Genomic DNA, 19,643 nt, shown 5'->3' with positions numbered 1-19,643 from the left:
TGGACCTTAAAGAATCAGTAGAGCCCTCAGCCTGTATCTTCCATGTTTATCAAGGAGCATAGCATGGCCAATCTGATATAATGAGTTGTCTGGGAATTGCTGGAGCTATTTCCCTGGTAGAAGAAGTTCTCTAAGGCTGATGCTGTCGTTCTCATCACGCTTTCTCCTTTTCCTTCCCAGATTGTGTGTTACATTTACTTCACACGGATCATTGCAATTCTCATAAAGATTGCTGTTCCATTCCAGTGGAAATGGCTGTACCAGGTATTTGACAGCAAAGGAAAACACATCCATTTCTTGATATTTTTTCTTTCTTTTTACTGTTGTTCTTTGAATAGAATTGCATCAAAATCCCAAAACCAAATGCCCATGAATTGTTCCTCATGTTGTAGTAGCACATCTCAAAGCACACTGCTGCAACCTGTCTCCTGATTTTTATCACTCATGTGCTAAAGGTGGCAGGAATATATTTTTGGTTTCATGTTTGTCCAGCGAGGCTGCTGGATTATACATGACATGTCTCAAAGTAATTGCATTATTGATTTTTAGTCTTCAATTTAAAAATGTCTGAAGGAAATTAATCAAGAACATACAAAGGAGAAAAAAAATAGTCAGGTTTGCCCTGTGTAATTGAGGCCCCGGGGTGTCAGTGAAATAGGCTTTCTCTCTTCCATCTATAGGCTTTATTTGCCTAGTGACTTTTAAATACTTGGTTTCTTAACATATAATCCAAGTAACTGTGCAGGGAGTCTTTAGAATACATTAACTGTTGAAAACACCAAACAATGTAGGGGTGGTTTTTTTCCTCTCTCCTTTAAAAGCCAAGTCTTGCTGTAGTTATTTAAAAGCACTGGAGTGATGGCTAGAATTGTAACTGTATTTAAGGTGCCAGAGAAAGCTGAAAGAACAAAGGACTTGACAGCCTTTAGCCTGGGACTAATGACAACAGGATAGGAATTGCTTTGTTATTTCTGCAATGGCTCAGGCTTCTTGGACATTAAAACTTCAACCTTGTGAATGAGGAGGAATGTTTCATGATGGTGAAGGATTACAGCACTGAACTTCAGTCTTGTGTTTTCACTTGCAGCTGCTGGATGAAATGGCCACACTTGTGTTCTTTGTCCTCACTGGGTATAAGTTCCGTCCAGCATCAGACAACCCTTATCTACAGCTTTCTCAAGACGATGAGGATGACTTGGAGATGGAAGCTGTGTAAGAACCTCTCCTGTTTGTTTTTACCTTTTTGATTTAAGAAGAGGCTTAAAAACAGTTTACTTTTAATCTCTCTAAATCCTCCTTTGAAAAAGATGAGGATCTGCCCACACTGTTAAAGATGAGGTGTTTATTGTTTGGTGTGTGTTAGATTAACAGATTTCTGATACGGATAGGAGCCTCAGAGCTGGATGTTGCAGCTGTGTGGAATAAGCTGGTGAAAGATGCCCATGAAAATATCAAGTAAAAAAGCTTCTGTGTTCAATGTGTGTTGCTGAACACCCATGAGACTTGGGTATTGTCATTAATGCTTCATATTAAAAAAACCCCAAACAAACCCCACCAACCAACCAACCAACCCAACACCAAAATGAGCTATCAATCCACAAAATATAAATGAGCAAGATGTAAGGTCCCTTCTACTTTCATATTCAGCCTGTAGCTTTGCAGAACTTTATCTTAAGTAACAGTGAGCTGAGGAGATGGATTTTTACCAATACTCTTCTATTCCGTGCTACTAAACCACGAGGCACCACAAATGCACAAGGACCTGAGTTGTTCTGGAAAAATTATCAAGTAGGACTCAGCCTAAGCCCCTGTCATTTTCTTTGCTGTGATTTTCTGAGGACTTAAAAATGAGTGGCATTTCTGAATCTATAATAGAAACTGCCCTAAGAAATTCAGCATGCTGGAAGTGTTGAGTACAGCTATAATTGCTGCACACTCTGTGGCCTTAATAGGAGCAGAGCTAACCTAATCTCTTTAGTAGTTATATATTTCATGCATAATTACAATTCATGTACAGGCTCAGAAGCCTGTTCCTAAGAGTTTTTCCAGTTTGGCAAATCTCTTTTGCCTCATCTTGGGTGAAACAAATCGACACTTGTGGTTTTTTTATTGCACATACAGAGTAAGTCAGAATGTGTTTGCCTTCATAGTTAGCTCAGAAAGAAACTTCTACAAGGAGGTTTGAGGTGGAATCCAGCTTGAAATGTCATGCAAGGAGTTTAATTTCTAAGAAATATCTCTAGTAACAAAGATCTTGTTTCCAAACACTTAGCTGTTTTTGCATTGAGACCATAAAATCTGCCATGGTTGGAAGCAGAATCCAACTAGTGGGCAGTGACCTTAAGATCACTGTCACTTAAAGGTGTTTAAGTGGTTTATGTAAGAAACTGGTTTCATTTAGGAGCTGTTAAATATCCACATCAGGAAGGCACTGTCTGAACTGGAAGATGTCCCTGGAATTTTCATTGAGGAATGAGCTTTATTCCTTCTTGCCTGTTAGAGTGAATTTTAACTCTCCATTACATGCTTAATGAATTTTTACTTGAGGTTTTTTAGGACTAATAATATGGCACCTTTCCTATTTTCTGATTTCAGGGAATTAGAGAAGCTGCCAAATTTAGGAGAATTTCCCAGAAATAAGCTTGATGAAGTTTAATGAACTAATAAATTCATTTACAGTAGCGAAACAGATGTTCCTAGAAACTCAAGGATCAGGATCCTCTCTGAGCCTTTTCCTACTAAGGCATTTTCTCTTTGCCTTGGGAGTTTCCATTGTTGTGCCTTGTGTGTTGTTCCCATCAGCCTTGCTTGAATTTTTCCCATCTGATTCACCAGAAGTTTTACTCCATTTGGGCATTTGGCAGGGTGTAATTGTCTTCTTGTCCCTTCCCCAGCTGCATCAGGGAGGTGAAGTTTACATGTATTTGACAAGCAGGGCTTACACACAGTCTGTGACAGGTGAAGCACTGCAATGACAGCGTATTAAATTCCTTGTTGACTTGGTCTTGTTGGTCCTATTTTTGCTTTTATAAATATTAAATGTTGTTTTTGTGTGAGGAAAAAAGAAATCAAGACTTTTATTTGAGCAAGTGACTAAGTGCCTGACAGCATCCTGACTAACCACTGCATGAGTGTGTTTTGTCTTTCATGTGATAAATACCCACTTGTCTTCAGAGGCTATGGCAGAAGTTAAAAGCTTGCAAACTTCAAACTTCACGGTGTTCTGCCATGTCTTATTGCCAGGTTTTATGGTTGTTTTCCTCTCCCAGAGGGTTTTTGTTAAAATCAAGCTCTTCAAAACATTTGCTGCAGAAGCATTCAGTTTGTTTAGACTCGACATTTCTATCAGCCAATGGAGAGGACAGCCCTGAGGTCTTCAAGCCTCTTTTCCAGGCTTGCTGGTCTTCCAGGAAAAAAAAAAATAGGACATTTTAAAGTGCAGCACTCTAGTTGATGCCTGTTTTTATGCAGTGCTAACTACACAAAGCTCAGTCTGGCAGTAAATGTAAATGTTGTTAAGGACAGTGTGGAAAACTGCAAAGTTTCAAGAAAAATGCAAAGACTTAGGTATCTGTGACAGAAGCAAAGTAAAGCACAAATCCTCCCTCTCTAGATCCTTATGACTCTCCAAAATAAAATGTATAAGTCTTTTTCAACTAACACACTTCTCTTGGGAGAAAAGATCCAGAAATGTTACAGGACTTTCTCTTCAGTTATGGCAGGCTCCACAGAAGTTGTCCTGGTGGAGAGCAGAGTATGGCTAAACATGAAGTAAGGGCCAGTCTGTTTTGTCTCAAGTAGGGTCAATAGCTATTCATCATCAACAAAGTGGCTTTCTGAGTATTCTGTGCTGGGCAGCCTCTTGAGCCTGTTCTGACAGTATGTGGGCTTGTTGCTGACAGTTTGTTAGATTAAAGTACTCTGCCTGAAGAGGTGCAGCCACACTTGGCAGAAAGAATTGTTAGACTTCCACTCCTAATGCCGTTTCTGAGGCATGAACACAAAAATACAAGCAGTACAGTAAAGAAGGTGAGGGTGAGGAAAGGGAAAGGAAGCAGTTTGGGGTTTATTTCTTTTAGTCTTGCAGTAAATTATTTCATTACTTCAGTAAGTTTGCTTTAAATCCAAGGTACTAAAGGTCTCTTCTACAGATCTTGGTTGACCATGATGTTCATATATGAGTGTGGGGTTACGATGTTTCCACTGGAGGAAGAATTGCAGGAGAAGCTGTTAATGGTTTTGTTCTCAGCTTGGTGAATTCATCTTACTGAGTGCATGGAGACTAACTTTGTTGTTCCTTAACACCCAAACCAACCTCAACACAGTGAACTGTTGTGGTAACGCTGCCCTAGCTTTGCTTATGCCTTGGCATCTGGAGTTTTTCACTGTATCATGAAGCAACCTATTCTGTCTGCTTGGCTGCTTTTTTCTGCTTTCTCTCAGATTGTACTTTATGGCAGACTGATTCATGATGCTCCCCATTAGAAGTGATTTTCTTCACCTGACACATCTTTCCCATGCAGAGATCAGCTTTTTTGCCCAATGACTGATCAGTTTTCACTCCCGTTTGCAGTAGCTTATAAGGGCTGGGTGCTGCCTGTATTGCAGTGTTTCTTGTTGAACTATAAAACAAACCCAAGAGAAAAGACAGCTATGAAGGGCTGCAGATGGTTCTGAATGTGTACCCATTTCTTGATATCTTGGAAACAATGCAAGGGAGAAATAGGAAACCCATGAAACTTTCACAGCATATACCACTGTGGAGTGTTCAGGGAGCTCCTCTTGAGCCTTATTTGTGTCAGATATCCTTCTGACAGCCACAGAAATTCTCTCTGGAGAGTGATGGTTTAGTGAGAAGGATTTGATGCATTTTAACTGCTGCTAATTTGTGGGCTAGAAATGCAGTTCAGAACTGCCACAGAGGAACACTTATGGGTAGTATTGCAAGTCAGAAGTCCTGAGACTACTCAGAGGATTAGGAGAACTGCAGTGTGCTTGGTCTTAGTGCTTGTACCTTTATCTTACTGGGCACTAGATCATGTTGGCTGAATTAGTTTTGAGAGGGAGAAGAATTGCCCGTTGTACACAAACAGTCTGAGCAAATTAGGACTGAAGAGCTCTGCCATATCCTTGTCATGAGACAAGAACAGTGCTCATCAGCTGGTCTCTAGCTTTCACTGCTGAGGAATTCCCCCCTCCCGAAATCTCTCCCAATTCTTTGCTGTTGTTGGGGAGGGACATGGCACAGGACAGTAAATGGCCTCCCTGATAACAAATGACATGACAAGACCTGTCTGCTGTTTCAGTATGTAGCTGTTTGTCCTGTCCCTCCGTGAATGTGGGAAGTGGATCATTCCCTCAGCCTCTCATCACTTCTGTCATCATCTTGGTGTGCAATGGGTTTGTAATTGTATTAGAGTGCAGTGCTAAAATCTAGGCTGTGTGCCAGGTGGGATCTTACTAGCTGTGAGTCAAGTGTCATCTTTGTACAAAACACCTATTTATATACCCTGATATGTTTGCTCTTGTAGTGCTATGTTACTTGCTCATTTTTGGTTTGTAGTCCATTGAAAGCTTCAGCTCCTCCCTGAAGAATTGATACTCAGCCCCTTATTCTGTAATTACAAAATGCATTCTTTTTGGAGAGCAAACCCTGTAGCTGTCTTGCTGCATTATCCCATATTTTTCAGACCGTTACTTCGATTTGCCACAATCTTCCTGCTTTCTAGTCTTGCTCTCAAATATATAGCTCTCAGTGTCTTCTGCAAAATCTAATAAGCAAGTTCTCTTATTCTGTTACCCGGGCAATTACTGAAAATACTGAATAGAAGTGAACCAGACCTCTCTGGAACCACACTCAATGTTTTTTCATATCTGACAAGAAACCATTAAGTACACTCAATGTATGCTTTTCCCATTAGTTATGCATCTGCTTTGGTTTTGTCTAGCTCACGTTTCCCCAGACTTTTTTGTGTGTGACTGCGGGGAAAAGCTTTGTCAACAGGGAGAACTTGAGATCTATGTGTTCTCTGTGTTGATGTGTTTTCTTCCAGGCAAATGTTTACTGTTTACAGATTCCATCTTTCTGGTTCAAGCAACCTGCTGTCTTTTCTCCTTCCTTTTTAAAAATTTCAATAGGGAATAAAGTTGCTATTTGATCTGTACTCTTCTGACTCTTTCCTGTTCCTTTCCACACAAGCTCACCTAGGCCCACTGTAAAGTGCCTGAACCACTGATGATCCCAGTGTTACCACTGCTAGAGTCACTGAGCACCCCAGTTTGAGTAAATAATTTTTACATGTAAAGTACATGTAAAGAAGCTGATATCTCATGTGGAACTCAGGGTACTGTCGGAAAAGTGTATCTGAAGACTACTTCTCTTGGGTAATGCTGTGAAAATGTTGTTAGTTAGTTTGATCAGACCAAGTATTCTTATGTGAAAGCACACAAAGACTGACAGCAGCATCTTTGAACAGGAATTTTGTGTATACTTCCAGGCATCCCTCAGGAGTGCATTGAACTATTGGCACTCTCACTATCAGCATCCAAAATAACCTTTGTAGCTCTTTGGTGGGGGAAAAAAAATAATACATGCATGGAATGAGAATCATATGGTGGAAAAGAACAAAGCAGATGACTTGTGCATGTGAATAGCCTGTTTTGTGTGTCAACAGAGAAAGCTACTGGGCTGAAGGGCTTGTTGGATAGCCAAGGTAGCTCTAAGAGTAGTGATGACTGTTCTGGCTGGATAAACAGTTCAATCTGCTGATGTTTTGACAGTATTATGAATCTTTCTAGTTCAATGGTCAGATTGCTATGACAAATCCAGCCTTGGATGGTATAAAAAGGGTGACCTCTCTCCTCTGTTTTATAGCTGTTCATTGAGTACTTCTGCTATTATCAGGAGCTGGTGTGCATTAAGCTAATACAGTTCATTTGGGGCACTGTCCACGTGTGTGCATTTGTATAATATGTTGTACCTATTAAAAGCACTGCAAATGCAGAAGAAAGTCTGCAGTGCACAGAGTTAAAGGTGTTCAGCTGTAGAGGAAAAGAGTTTGGAAGTAAGCTGCTCAAACTTTAGCAAAAGGTCAGCTGATTTAACTGTTCAACCACTCCTGCTATCTTCTTTCAAGTACCACAAATGCTATTTCCTCTTTTAGTTTAATGGTGGATGGGGAGGGCCTTAAAGCCCTCAAGGACAGTGGCCTTGCTCCCAGTGCCCATCAGTGCTGTGTCCAAGGAGATACCTGGCCTGCAAAATGTTAGCAATAGGAGAGACCAAACATTGAGACTTGCTAGGGCTTGATAAAGAAGCATTTGAAATGGTGGTATGTGCAGGAAGACAACCGTGGGCTGTAGGTGAAGTGAGTGTTACAGTTCAAGTTCTGTTCTCTGATGCTTTCTCTCTTCTCTTCCAGGGTAACGACTTCTGGAGTGATGGAGGGCATGAAGAAGGTCAAGAAAGTGGTGAACGGTTCAGCAGAGCCCCAGGGCGAGTGGGAAACCACAGCATGAGGGACTGCACTGAGGCAGCACTTCCAGAGAAACTTCTTTTTTTTTAATTTATTAATATTACTCTCAGTGGAAAGGAAGCAACTGGCACTTCCCACCACTGAAACTGCAGAGTGGGGTGTGCCTAGGGGGGAGCAAAGCAAAGCAGAAATATAACTATTCCTCTGACCATAAGAAATGGGATCTCTTGGTACCTGCAAGGAGCCTGAAGCTTTCCTAGGGATTTGGGGTAGCTTTTTTTTTTCATTTTCCCCCTTTCTGGATTGATTAGGTGTTCTGAATTATTTGCAGTTGCCTTCTCCAGAATGTGTAATACTAATGTGAAGAGAGAGACCTTTAGTGTGTATGTAAAGTATATATTTTATATAACGTGCATATCTATATACACACACTTGCTATGTAACGTATGCTGAGAGTTCCAAGTGTGTCAGAAGGTGGCAAAAGAAGATGAGAGATGTAAGTATTCTTTTTTGTTTGTTTGTTTGTTTTTATAAACTCTCCTTTTGGCTTGGACAAAACATTGCAAAACAAAGTCATAGAAGCACCTGCAGTTATTTGAGTGACTAAATGGGTTATTGGACCAGATGACTTCTGCTGCTGCTCACGTCAGTGGGAGAGTTGATAAGTACCGTCTGGTCTTAGCCATGCAGATATCCACTGGAACATGTCAGGTTTTCAAATGTATTGCCATACAGGAAGCAAGTGACTGTTCTCCATTAAAGGCACTAGCCCCTAGTGCAATAAGCATTGGTGTAAATTCTGCCCTGTTCATGGAGCTGCTCTTGATTCACACCTACCTGACGAGAAGTACACAAGAGGTGTAAGACTGATGCTTGGTTTTTAGGGGGCTGCCATGCTGTCTTCAACATTTAATTTCAAGTTGTGACCCAGAGCACTTTCGTCTGCTTTAAACAATATTTTCAAGGTATCTCAAAGGACACTCTGTTCTGGCACAGTATAAACAGTACCAGCATCTTCAGTGGAAAGTTGTCTGGCAGATGTACTGAAGCATAAATCTGTGGTTCACCATTATCCTGAGTTATTTAGCCTCTCTGGGTGGTTACTTGTACCTCTCTGGCTATGTAGGATTAATGATACTGCTATTGGAGGTGAGCTGAACTGGTAAAAATGGTATTACTGCCAAAACCAGGCAACTGGAGCTCCCAGTCCTCAGTGGTTTTTGTCAGGACAGGAGAAGGTTATGACCAGAACCAGAATGCAGGGGAGTTACAGAAGTCTTGACTATTAGCTGCAAACTTGCAGTGGAGCCTTTAGAGCCACGTTACAAACGCCACGTGCATTTTATCTGTAGTACTCTGCTATGGTCAGTAAGGCAAGCTGGTGCCCATAGCTGTAGTAGTAAGGCATAGGAAGTGATTGTTAATTTGGGAAGGACAGAAGTGATTCACTGATGTAGTGAGGATAATGAAAAATAAACCAAGTCTAACTCACTGACCGACTGAAGCCTTAATACTCATGTAGAGACATTGACACATGGTGCTGTGGAGGAAAGTGCTTCTGTCAGGGTGACAGGGATAGGCATCATCACAGAGCTTGGGATGTGCCAATGTCTTGACAAGCTCATTTAGGGGTTGCTTTTGTACTGAAGGGACTACATCTCTGCAGCACAACTGATTAGAAGACTGTTAGCCTCTAGGTTCTTCAAGTTTAGAAGGAGGATTTTCTTTGTAACTTGGAACTGCTTCTTCCTCAGCCTTGAACAGAGATTGTAGAGCTCTTTGAGCTGTCTGTGCCCAGACTGGTTGTTTCAGGGGCAGCATTGTTTTCTCCAGTTGCCACTTCTCTTCCCAGGTTCTGTGCATCGTAGAAATTAACATACTTGCTTTGATACCTGGAACTGGTTTAAGCTACAGCATAAGAGTAGCCCTCTTCTCTGGGTACAGAGTCCTCTTCTATGTTTTCTGCCTCAGCTGTAACTTCATAGCAATCACAGCAGTGATAGTTTGACTTCTGCTATCATTGTCTAGCAATGATAGCAATTTTAGTGGAAACAGAGAGCCTACACCACTAGAAAGGCTGTTAGGTGATCTGTGAGCCTCTTGGGCCTTCTGTGTGAAGAAATCTTCTACATATGAAGTATCTGAGGTCTGAGAAGTTGGACTATAAACACAGGCAGTGCCAGCTCATTATACACTTCAATACAGTACCTGAAAACCTCATCCTCTCACTCCCCAGTTAGTCTGTCACTGTGGAAATGTCACTCTGCATCCAAAGGCCTGCTCAGATCTGAACTTTATTCAGAGTAGTCCACTGGAGACTTGCAGTCTGTTGGCACTGAGGTGTGTGAGAGAGAAGGGTTTGCTGTCAGTAACAGAAGTGTGATAGCTGTTAATCTGGACACGATGCCGTTTCAGAAGCTGGTAATACCTTCTGCATTTGAGATGTGACATTCTGATGGCTGTGGCATTTGGGCCAAACACCTGAGGGGCTGTGCTGGGATCCCAGTATGTGCTGAGCTGCTTTTACACAGCTGCCTGTTCAATACCTCAGCACCAGTGGAGCTGCCCATCTGGCAGGTGCTCTTACCTCAGTCTCAGGTTGCATTGGGGTATTGTATATGCGCTTTTTTGCTGAAGTTGTAGATGGTGTTGGTTTATCTGCCAAGTCCCTGGCTCACTAGTCAAAAGGCCAAAAATCTGGATGACTTTATTTTTTGTCTTGGCATGAAAAGCCATGGCAGTACTCTGGAAGTGTTTTCAGAAGAGCTCTGCCCAGGTTCAGACCAGCTGTACAACTACCTTTAGCTGGCACTTGATGCAGGGTGGTAACCAGCAGTACAATAGTAACTAGCCAGAAGTAAGCATTAGTGAATGTGGATGTACAAGTCAAAATAGAGGGAGAGAAGGTTCTCACTGCAGCCATTTCCAAAGTGAATTTCCACATTTTCTGGTCGAAGCCTTCAAAAAATGTCTTGCAGGGTTGTCTGATGGATTGGACAAAACCTGGAATGTTGGAGGATGGAGAGGATGGCTGCAGAGTGTGTGCTGCACAGCAGAGCATCAAAGGGAGGGCTGCTCCCTCCCCCTTCCTCCCAAGGCAATCCCACATCTGCATGACTGGCAAGTGCATGACTCTCTGTTGGAAAGCAGCAGCTTGGAGCTCACCAGGCAGGATTATCTCGGTGCTTGCCTGTCACACACTGCCAGCTGTCTGCTAGGGAGCTCTGGCTTTCATGGGGAGGGAAAATAGAATTGTTCCTTGTGGCTTAAAGATGGTTTTGGGATATGGCCTTACTTTCCTCTCTCTGCCTTTTACTGAAGTGAGCAAATAAAACAACTGCCCCATGAGTGCCCAGTGGTGTAATGACAGGAGCCCTGGAAAAGCAGGTCTGGTGCAGTTCAGAATAAATGGGGTTGAATGCATTCACATCCATTGCTGCAGTGGAGTGCTCACCACCTTCTGCAGACAAAAATGAGATTGGATCAGTCTTCAGTTGCAAAGCAGGTTATGCCCCAATAAATCCCTGTCGCTGATGACATGCAAATGGCACTGATGCACTCCTCCTTCCTGCTGTAACTGTGCAGCAACCTGTCTTCCAGAGGAAACCTCCTTGCAGTGCAGCTGACAGACTCTTGCATTCTTCAGACTTAAAATGTTTTCCTTGATGGTTCATCAAGAGATGTACTAAAAGAAAGCAAGACATAATGGGGTCATCTGGAACATGCTGCTGCTCGCTCAAAATGTAGCAGTTCGAGTTGAAGAAGCCACATGCTGTCCTATTAAGATGCTCTTTCATGCTGTCATCTAACTCAGCATGTCATGATCTGTGCAGTGCATTGTTCAGTGTTTCTCTCCAGCTGAGTGTCCTGTTCCTGGATTTCCATGCTGGCATATCCTAGGAGCATGTTGTAAAAATTTGCTGCATTGCAGTATTTTGTCTTGGAGCTAGTAATGTGGAAGGTGTATTTTTCTGAGCTAAGTGGACTCTCTCTAGCATGAGTGTGCATCCACTGTGTATCCTTAAGCACTGTAACATTCCTTCTGGCCTTGTCCTATAATCAGCCCAGGGTGGACATGTGGTGAAAGCCCAATAGGAGATTTCTAATGTTTAAAGTCTTTCATACCATGCATACACTCCTCTTAGAGGAGGGTTCCTGCTTTAGCAGAGGTTAGACTAGATGACCTTTAAGAGGTCCCTTCCAACCCCTGCCATCCTGTGAAGAGAAATGCAGTCTGGCTGATGGTAATCAAATTGATGAGAAAGGGGATGGGTTTTGGTTGAGGGGTTTTTATTCTATTTGCAATTTGCCTGGCTGCATTTCCAGCAAATACTGGGTATTTGTTCAGTTGAGCTCTGAGAACTAATGTTGCTTATCTACTAAAAAAATAATCAGGTAGTGATGCAGGTATTGAAAGGAAGGGAATCCCTCCTCCTTCAGTCCATCTGGTTTGTCTCCTTCAGTTTGACCTCTCAGGATAGCCAATAGGCTACTGTCACTTTAAAGCAAATGTGTTTTATTGATTCTGTGTTATGACCACTTAAATCACAACACATTTCCCCATTTTTCCCCTTTGTAAGGAGCACAGAGCTGGGGGCTGCAGCGGGGGGAAGGCACAGTGATGTCTGAAACATAACAGGCCTCACACTGTTTGAAACCCTGTGTGCAACTTCAGTAACCTGAATGTTTCATGAAAACTGAGGTGGTGCTGCCCAGAGGCACCTGAGTAATGGTGGGTTTTTTATGTTCCCTGGGGTTGCTTTGCTGGAAGATGTTGTTCTAAATTGGGTAAATCTGGCATTTCTTGTAGCTGCTGGGTATGGTGCTGTTTGGGCCTGTTAGCAATACTGGGAAGCTGTGTAGTTTCCTCCTTGTATAGTTTCTCTCTTTGATATAGCAATGATCCTGTAAGAACTCTGCATGGTACGTACTTGCAGGTGGCTGGAACGGGATTTAAGGCAAATACCGAGATACTCATGTGTTAAGTGATGGTGCTGGAAGAAAGTAGCCAAGGCAAAAGTCACTCCTGTAGGCTGACTGCCTCAAGAACCCATTTGTGTTTTGACTGCAGCAATCCTGTAGAAAGGACAATTCTTAATAAATATTTCCCTGTGGGATTTCACTCAGTGTTCTGTTCTCTCTGTAATAAAGTAGAGGCTGACCTCTACCTTATCAGAAGCACTCCTTGTAGCTAGGATACTGGAGTGTTGGGCTGGTACGTGTTCTGTCACAACAGAGTATGGGTCTAAATAGCTTCCCTTTAGTGACTATTAATAATTAATTCTAGATCCTCTTGTGTCATTAAGCAGCTTTAGGGCACCTTGTACAATGTAGCTTTGAATTCCTGTAGTGAATGGCCTCCAAGAGAACTCAAAAAGACTTTCCTGTGTACAGCAAGGTGCAGTTGCAGGCTTTTGGGTGACCTGTGTAAATACCCTGTTCCTCAGTTCATGTTCACATGTACAAATGGATTCTTTTCAGTATTTTTTAAAGCTTTATTAAAAGAACAACCAACAGTATTCAAAGAGAGGCAGGTTTGATACAAATCAGGACAGTCTGTGTAACTTGGTTTTCCTGCTGTGATGCAAACATGTAAAATAAAAATTGACCAGACAATTGACACATCTCATTCTCTGCTTCTGAACTGCCAGCTACCCACCTGTCCCGTGGTTCCTGAAGTCTGCATTTCCCCAGGCCTGCCTTCAATTTGCAGCCATTAACACCCCCAGCGTGGATATGGGTCCAAATGTTAGCAATGTTTGTATACCTGTCACCTCTCCTGCCAGTGCCCTGCAGTGGGCTTCACTAGGGTGCCCCTCCTCAGGCTGAAAGCCCTCCAGGTCCTACAGCTGTGATCCTCTTTTAGTTTGGGAAGCTCAACTCGTGCAGTGCTTTGTGGCCTGAGTCTCAAATGGAAGTGTTTCTCATGGCCTGGCAGTCTCAGGAAGGCCTGTGCATCTGGGGCTGTTGCTGGTAGCCAGTGCTGGGATCTCATTCCATAGGGCTTAGTGTCAGCTTGACAGGCAGGTGAGGGAAGGGAAGGAGGTGGTACTTTGACCCTTGGTGACCAGACACAAATTAAGGGTAGAAATGGGTATTTTAAGTAATATCCTTTGTGTATCTATCCCACATTATCTCAAAGGGGTCAGTCCTAGACCTGCTTGTTTGAGGCTAGAGTGATGGGGATTAGAGACTTCTGCAGCTGTTCCCTCCCTGAGGTGTCAGGATCTAACCCCACATTTCAGGGCTGCAACCTGGCTGGGTTGGCAGGGAGGAAGAGGGCAAAGTATTTCTGTCCAGTGTTCTTCCTGATAGTCCCCCACCCTCAGCAGCAAATGTCCTTCATCACAAATTGTAAGCCTTCAAGACGTTTCTTATCGTTTACATTGTAGTTCCATCCTACCACAGAGGAGTGACACCAGAAATAGCCCATGTTCTCTATCCTGCAACTCCCCAGCAGCCAGCTCTGCATTGCCTCAAGCCTTTGGGTGGGTGGTGTTTTACCAGGGAAGTAAACTATAAAAAGTCTGTGGGTTTTGGACTTACAGATAAACCACTGTAGAATAAAACAAACTTCATGTGATGGAGCTGAGGGCTGGTTACTGCACTGGGGGAGCCTTACAGCTCTTTCATGCAGGTAACTCTGGGATGTTGGGCTTCTCCAAACTAAACATCCTCTGGTTTTTCTATCTGTTGTATATTTGGCCTTAAAGCATTCCCCCTCAAACTGGCAGCAGCCAAACTCATCCCTCCTTTAGGTGCACTGTACTCCAGTGGGGTAAGCAGCACTGGGACAAGAAATTGCTGAGCTGTAATGAAAGGTGAAGTGTTAGGGATGGGGCTGTAAACTGGGACTAAACTGTGGGGAAACTCACTTGAGATTGAGACCAAATGTAGGTTATGGGTAAAAAGATACATCTTGATTTGTGACTGTCATCTCCAAGGACAGACAGGAGGAAAAAGCCCCCCAGTATCAAGGTATTTGTGGTCTACTGCAAATGGAGGTTGTCTGATAGACTTAGATGGAGGGAGAATAAACACAGCCAGAGCCCTAACAAAGCTTTCCTGTGTTTGTAGGTGGTGGCTGCCAGAGGATGTAAATTGTTTTACCTGCTTCAAGGATTTTCTTCTGGTGTCTGAAATTCTGAGCTGTCTTGATCATTTGCTGCTCCTTGTTGCAGTCCAAGCTGCCTGCTGTCAATGCTCTTGCTCTAGCAAGATTATCTTCATGACTGCAACGAGCTGCATTCTCTTTAAATCTTGCTTTTACCTTCCTTTGCCTTCTGACTGACAGACTCTAATGAGCAGGAGCGTGTTGTAGTGCCCTGTATAGTGAATGGTCAATAAAAACAAATTGCTTTTTACAGAAGAGGTAATAACACAGCTTGTATTGGCACAGCTGATCCTGATACGGGGGTTCTCAGTTAGGAGACAAGGGCTTTCATGTGTCTTAAGTGATAGCAAATGCATGTCCTCCCTTTCTTCTCATCCACAGAAAATAACGTGAGGTAGCACTGGTTTCTTGTGACTCTCCTCTGTGGAGTATTTGTAGTGGGGTGGCTGAGACATAATGCAAGAGAAGGCTCTTGTATTGCTGAAAAAACTAAACAGGCATGTGAGGTGGGGTTGTGACAGGGGTGGTAGGGGGCACAGATCAGGATCAGAATGGAGAGCATGGCCTGAAAACTCCTTTTACTGCTCCATCTTGAGATGATTGTGCTGAGCTTGGCAATGAGAGGAGCTGTTAACAACATGGGTCTCCTGTGCAAGGGTAAATATGTTGCTAGTGCCTCAGCTGCCTCTTCCCATGAGCTGCTTTGTTCTGCAGGAGCTCTGTGAAGCCAGAAGAAATCCCAGAGCCACTGTGGCTGTGATCAGTCAACCCCTGGGGGAAGCCAAACTGCTTCAGTTTAGGATGGATCTTGTACCAGGATGCAGTAGCCAGATCTGAGGGGCTGCAAAGAACAGCTGCAGTGATTGGGATGAGGGAGTTTGGCAATGACAGATTACAAGAATTAAATCTGTTAAGCCTGACTAAGTGATGACTGAAGAGAGCCAAGAAGATGTAGCACGCTACAAAATGGCTGCACGGGGGAAACAGCAGGATGGATGCAGAGTTAATTAGCGTGGCTCAAGGACTGAGCTGTGGAGAGGTGGGGTGATAGGAAAGCAGAGGGAAAGGAGACATTAGGAGAAACATTTTCCCAATGAGATGGGTTTGGCTGCAAACAACCTCCCTGGAGAAAGTGGAGGCAGTTGTGTGTTGTTTTAGATAATCAACACTAGACTGGACAAATCACTGCTAAATATACTGCAGGGAACGACCTGCTATCAGCTGTGAGCTGGACAAAATGCCTGACTCAGTCCTTCTCCATTTGCTTATCTCTCTGTGGAAGATATTGCATGCATCATTTCTGGTTTGGGGGTTCATTTTTGTTTTACTGTTAAACCTTGTAGATGCCTTGAGTGAGCTCAGCTGCTCCGTCAGAGGAACACAGAAGTTCCCGGTTAAGCTGGTTTGTGTGTGCCCTAATCTGTATTCATTGTAAGTTACAGTTTTAACTGTTGTTGCAAAAATTGAGCAGAGAGCTCTGCTGGGATTTACCCAGCACACACCGCCTGTGTGTTGCCATGAATCAGAGCAACCTTGTGGGAGGCAACAGTTCAACCTCAGTGAGATTTGAAGCACAGGCACCGCTGGATTTTGTGGGATTGAATGTTTTGGGGGTTTTGTAGTGTGTGGTTGGTTTGTTTGATCGTTTTTTAATGTAAGGACTGGAGGGTGGGGTTTGGGTGGACAGACATCACTCCTGACAGCACAGCTTGCTTACTCAGCTGCTCCAGGGACTTGTTTCTAATCTTAACACCAGCCCAGGTCAGCAGCGCCCAGTCGAGTCCGCGGCCCCACGGCAGCAGCTGTGGCAGGTTGGAGGGCGCAGCAGACAGAATCCACGCACCATACTGCCGAGCTTCTGTGACTCATGAGCAAGCTTTGAAAGAGGCTGACTTCTGTCTGGCTCATGGCGTGAAAACCACCACCCCAGCTCCTCCCCTGTGCCCGCTGTGGGTGCTCACAGCTCAGCATCACACCAACTGCGACCCCGAGCGACCTTGGGAGTGAAGGTGGGGGCAGGAGCGCAGACAGCTGCCAGCCTCAGACCTTTCCGTTCAATTTAAGGTCTTTCTATATGCATATGCTATTTAAAAATCTCTCTCCTGCTCCAAACCCCAGTGTTGAAGTTTTAGGGACATTTCTCTCAGAGTTTTTGGTTTGGTTTTTAATAAAAACCTCAGCTGAAGCTGGGCAGCAGAACTGGTGAATGGTGCTCAGTAACCTTGTGCACTGCCTCCCTCACAGCGTGGAGAACAGCCTCTCCAGCCCCTCTTTCAGCCCTGATGGCGCTGGTCGATGCTGCAGGGTGTCTTTGCTGCTACCTCTGTGACTGTGACCTTATCTCCTGCAGACACAACGGTGCTTCTCCTTCTGAGGAGCCCTGAGCAAACGTGCTGCCTGCTTTTAATATCAAGCCTTGTTTGAAGGTATCTTGGGTGAAGCTCTGCAGTTCCTGTGCTGCAGGATGAGTGTGTGAGGAGCAGAAAGAGAAGGTGGTTTCCCAAGTCACCAGCTGTGATTTGCGACGTGGCACACGAAGGGAAGATGGCAACACCTCCTCCTGCTTGGCTTTGTCTCAGCCAACTGCTGGCTGCACGCAGCAGGCAACCGGCAAGAGCAGCTGATGAGTTCACCACAGCCACCCTTTCCAGGTTCCCACATTAGCATAACAATTACAGCCCCAGAGGCTGTAAGAAGACGAGTCTTCATAAAAAAATATGCTAGAATTGAGCAGAGAAATTAATAGTGGAGCAAATTGTAACACTCAGCGCGGCGGCTGCGTGGCGGTCTTGAAGGACAGCTGGACAGGCAGCCTTGGCACAGTCCTGCTGCTTTCCAGACCTTCCTCTGTGTTTTGCCATCACTTCAACTGTTTCCTGGGGAAAGGGCCTGCAGGGCACCATTCCTGGTGCTGAGTGTGGTACGGGTTGTGCCTGGTGTGGTTTTTATCAGAGGCTGCGCTGTGTATTGGCACTAAAATGCTGTGCTAGCCACAATTAATTTATAATGGTGACAGGCTGCTAGAGTTCAGGTCTCAGAGTGTTTTGGGTTATAAATCATGATTACTGAGGGTTTTCTTGTTTAGCTCTATATAGCTCAGCTATCAAAGCAGTTAGAAAGGGAACCACCGTCTCTCGGCGCTTCCCGTGGCCCACAGTACAACCAGGGGCAAAGCAAGAGCAGCACCACTCGCTCTTGGCAACCTTAAAAGAGCTTCAGGAACTCGGTGGCTCAGGAGCCTGAGGCTGTGGCTTCCCATCTGAAGCTGCTCACAGTCTTGAAATTATGCACCAATGTAAAATTGCTGTGATCTGAGGTTAGAGTGATGCCTGAGAGGCACAGGTGAGGATGTCCCCAGGACTAGCTGGTGCATTCCAGCCTTCCTGCTTTGTGCCTCTTGCACAGGGATGTTGAATTCGCTCTATTGGCATTTTCTTTCAAGAGCCCTCCAAAAACATCTGCTTTGGTGGCTCTCTGTGCCAGCAATGACCAGGGCTTGTCTGGTGGAGCAGCCAGCACTGATGCCAATAATTTCTTTGGCTCTTTCTGACCAAGTCAGATCACTTAAGCATAAACCTTAAAATAGCCACTGTTTTTGTAGCTGATACAACTAATTCTCTGTGTGTGTGTGTCCCTTCCCCATCCTTGGCTTTGAGGCTTCTCCACTCCCCAGCTGACCGCCTCCCTACTTTGGCACAAAAACCTCTTAGCAAAACTTGTCTTTTCCATGAGACAAGCACAAAGTAGAGGCTGTTTGTGCTCTGCTCAGTGAGTTCACTGCCAGGCAAAGGCTGTTTGTTGCTGCTGTCTCCAGCAATGGATTCCTTGCTTGTGTGGTCGCCTGGGTTTGGAGCATCTTCTCCATCTGCATGAGTGGGATGTGGAAGGGGGATGTTCACAAGGTCTGAGGGTGACATTGGCCATGAAGACAGTGGTAATGGATGGATTTGTGGGTTTAATGATGGACTAGAAGAAAAAGGGTGAAGCCTGGAGCATGAATGGACCTTGTTTGGGGCCTCATCCAGCCCTAGGAAGGGGAGGAGAAAAGCAGGGGATGGGCAGGGATCTATGGCTCAGCTCAGCCCGTCCCCTGCCTCTCATCTCCCCAGGGTAGCTCCTGCATCAACACATATCCAAGAGTACAAGTGTGGGATACTGGATATTGCCTCATCCCCAGCTTCCAGTCACACACGTGGCTCCAGCCATGCCCATGGTGGGGGTTGCAGTGTGCTGTGCTTTAGCTACATTATGCCCCTGAGTTTTCAGATCTGAGCACATCAGCAAGGGCAAGGAAGGGAGGAAAGAAAAGACCTTTTCCAAGGAAGCAAAGGGAATGGTCACACAACTGCAACACAATTCCCACTAGGTGACTGTGATCCTGACAATTAAATCCCCAGGCACACGGTGGGGAAAGCCCTGGTGATGGCACCTGAGGGTGCTTTGTGAAGCACACGCAGCATGGTGAGCCCACGTGGAACAAAGGCTGCGTGGCTGAGCCTGACAGCCCTGCTGTGCCCTGGGGAAAACTCAGAAAGGAGCTCAGTGGTTTTATTTAACACTTGTAAGTGAATAGTGCAGCTCCCAGCTTTTGCAGTCAGAGCGTGGAGCATCCTCAGCTCCCATCCCAGCCCCTGGTGCTGGTGTGGCAGGAGAAGTGAAGTGTCTTCCCTGTGAGCCAGACCCTGCTCCAGCCACAGTGGTAACAGCCAAGATCACCCAGGGAATGAGCATTTCCATGGCAGCGCCTTGCGATCTGCTGAGCAGACGGCTGATGCACTCGAGCAGCACAAGCAGTTGCTTAAGGAAGGAGCCAGCCCGGGCTGCAGTCACAGAGGGGAGATGTGAGCACTGCCCTGGCTGCCAAGGACTGCTATGGAAGAGAGAGGCAGGGGCATTTACAAGCAAAGCTGCTCTCAAGGGCTGCACTGTGTTGGATTTTCCTCTCTTGACAAGCCACTCTGCTCCTTCCCTAGTGCACCGGCCACATTCAGCTAGACAGCGTTGTTTTGTGCCCCAGCTGCTCTTCAGATTTCAATCCTGCCAGCCCCAGGAGT

At 44.7% G+C, this 19,643-nt stretch overlaps 1 protein-coding gene across 1 annotated transcript in view; it reads left to right on the top strand.

Moving 5' to 3' along the window:
• Positions 1–12,597, top strand: part of GPR107 (G protein-coupled receptor 107) — a 37,981-nt gene extending 25,384 nt beyond the window's left edge. Inside the window, exons 16-18 of the mRNA XM_062011368.1 lie at positions 181–264; positions 1,088–1,212; positions 7,422–12,597. Of these exons, the coding sequence (XP_061867352.1) occupies positions 181–264; positions 1,088–1,212; positions 7,422–7,518 (306 nt within the window). The 3' untranslated portion in view covers positions 7,519–12,597. The remainder of the gene's footprint in view (positions 1–180; positions 265–1,087; positions 1,213–7,421) is intronic.
• The last annotated feature ends 7,046 nt before the right edge of the window (positions 12,598–19,643 follow it).

Source organism: Colius striatus, chromosome 19, assembly GCF_028858725.1.
Source record: "Colius striatus isolate bColStr4 chromosome 19, bColStr4.1.hap1, whole genome shotgun sequence".
NCBI classification, from domain to species: Eukaryota; Metazoa; Chordata; class Aves; order Coliiformes; family Coliidae; genus Colius; species Colius striatus.
The sequence above is the reverse complement of the archived record's forward strand: the minus strand, read 5'-3'. Positions and strand labels throughout refer to the sequence as shown.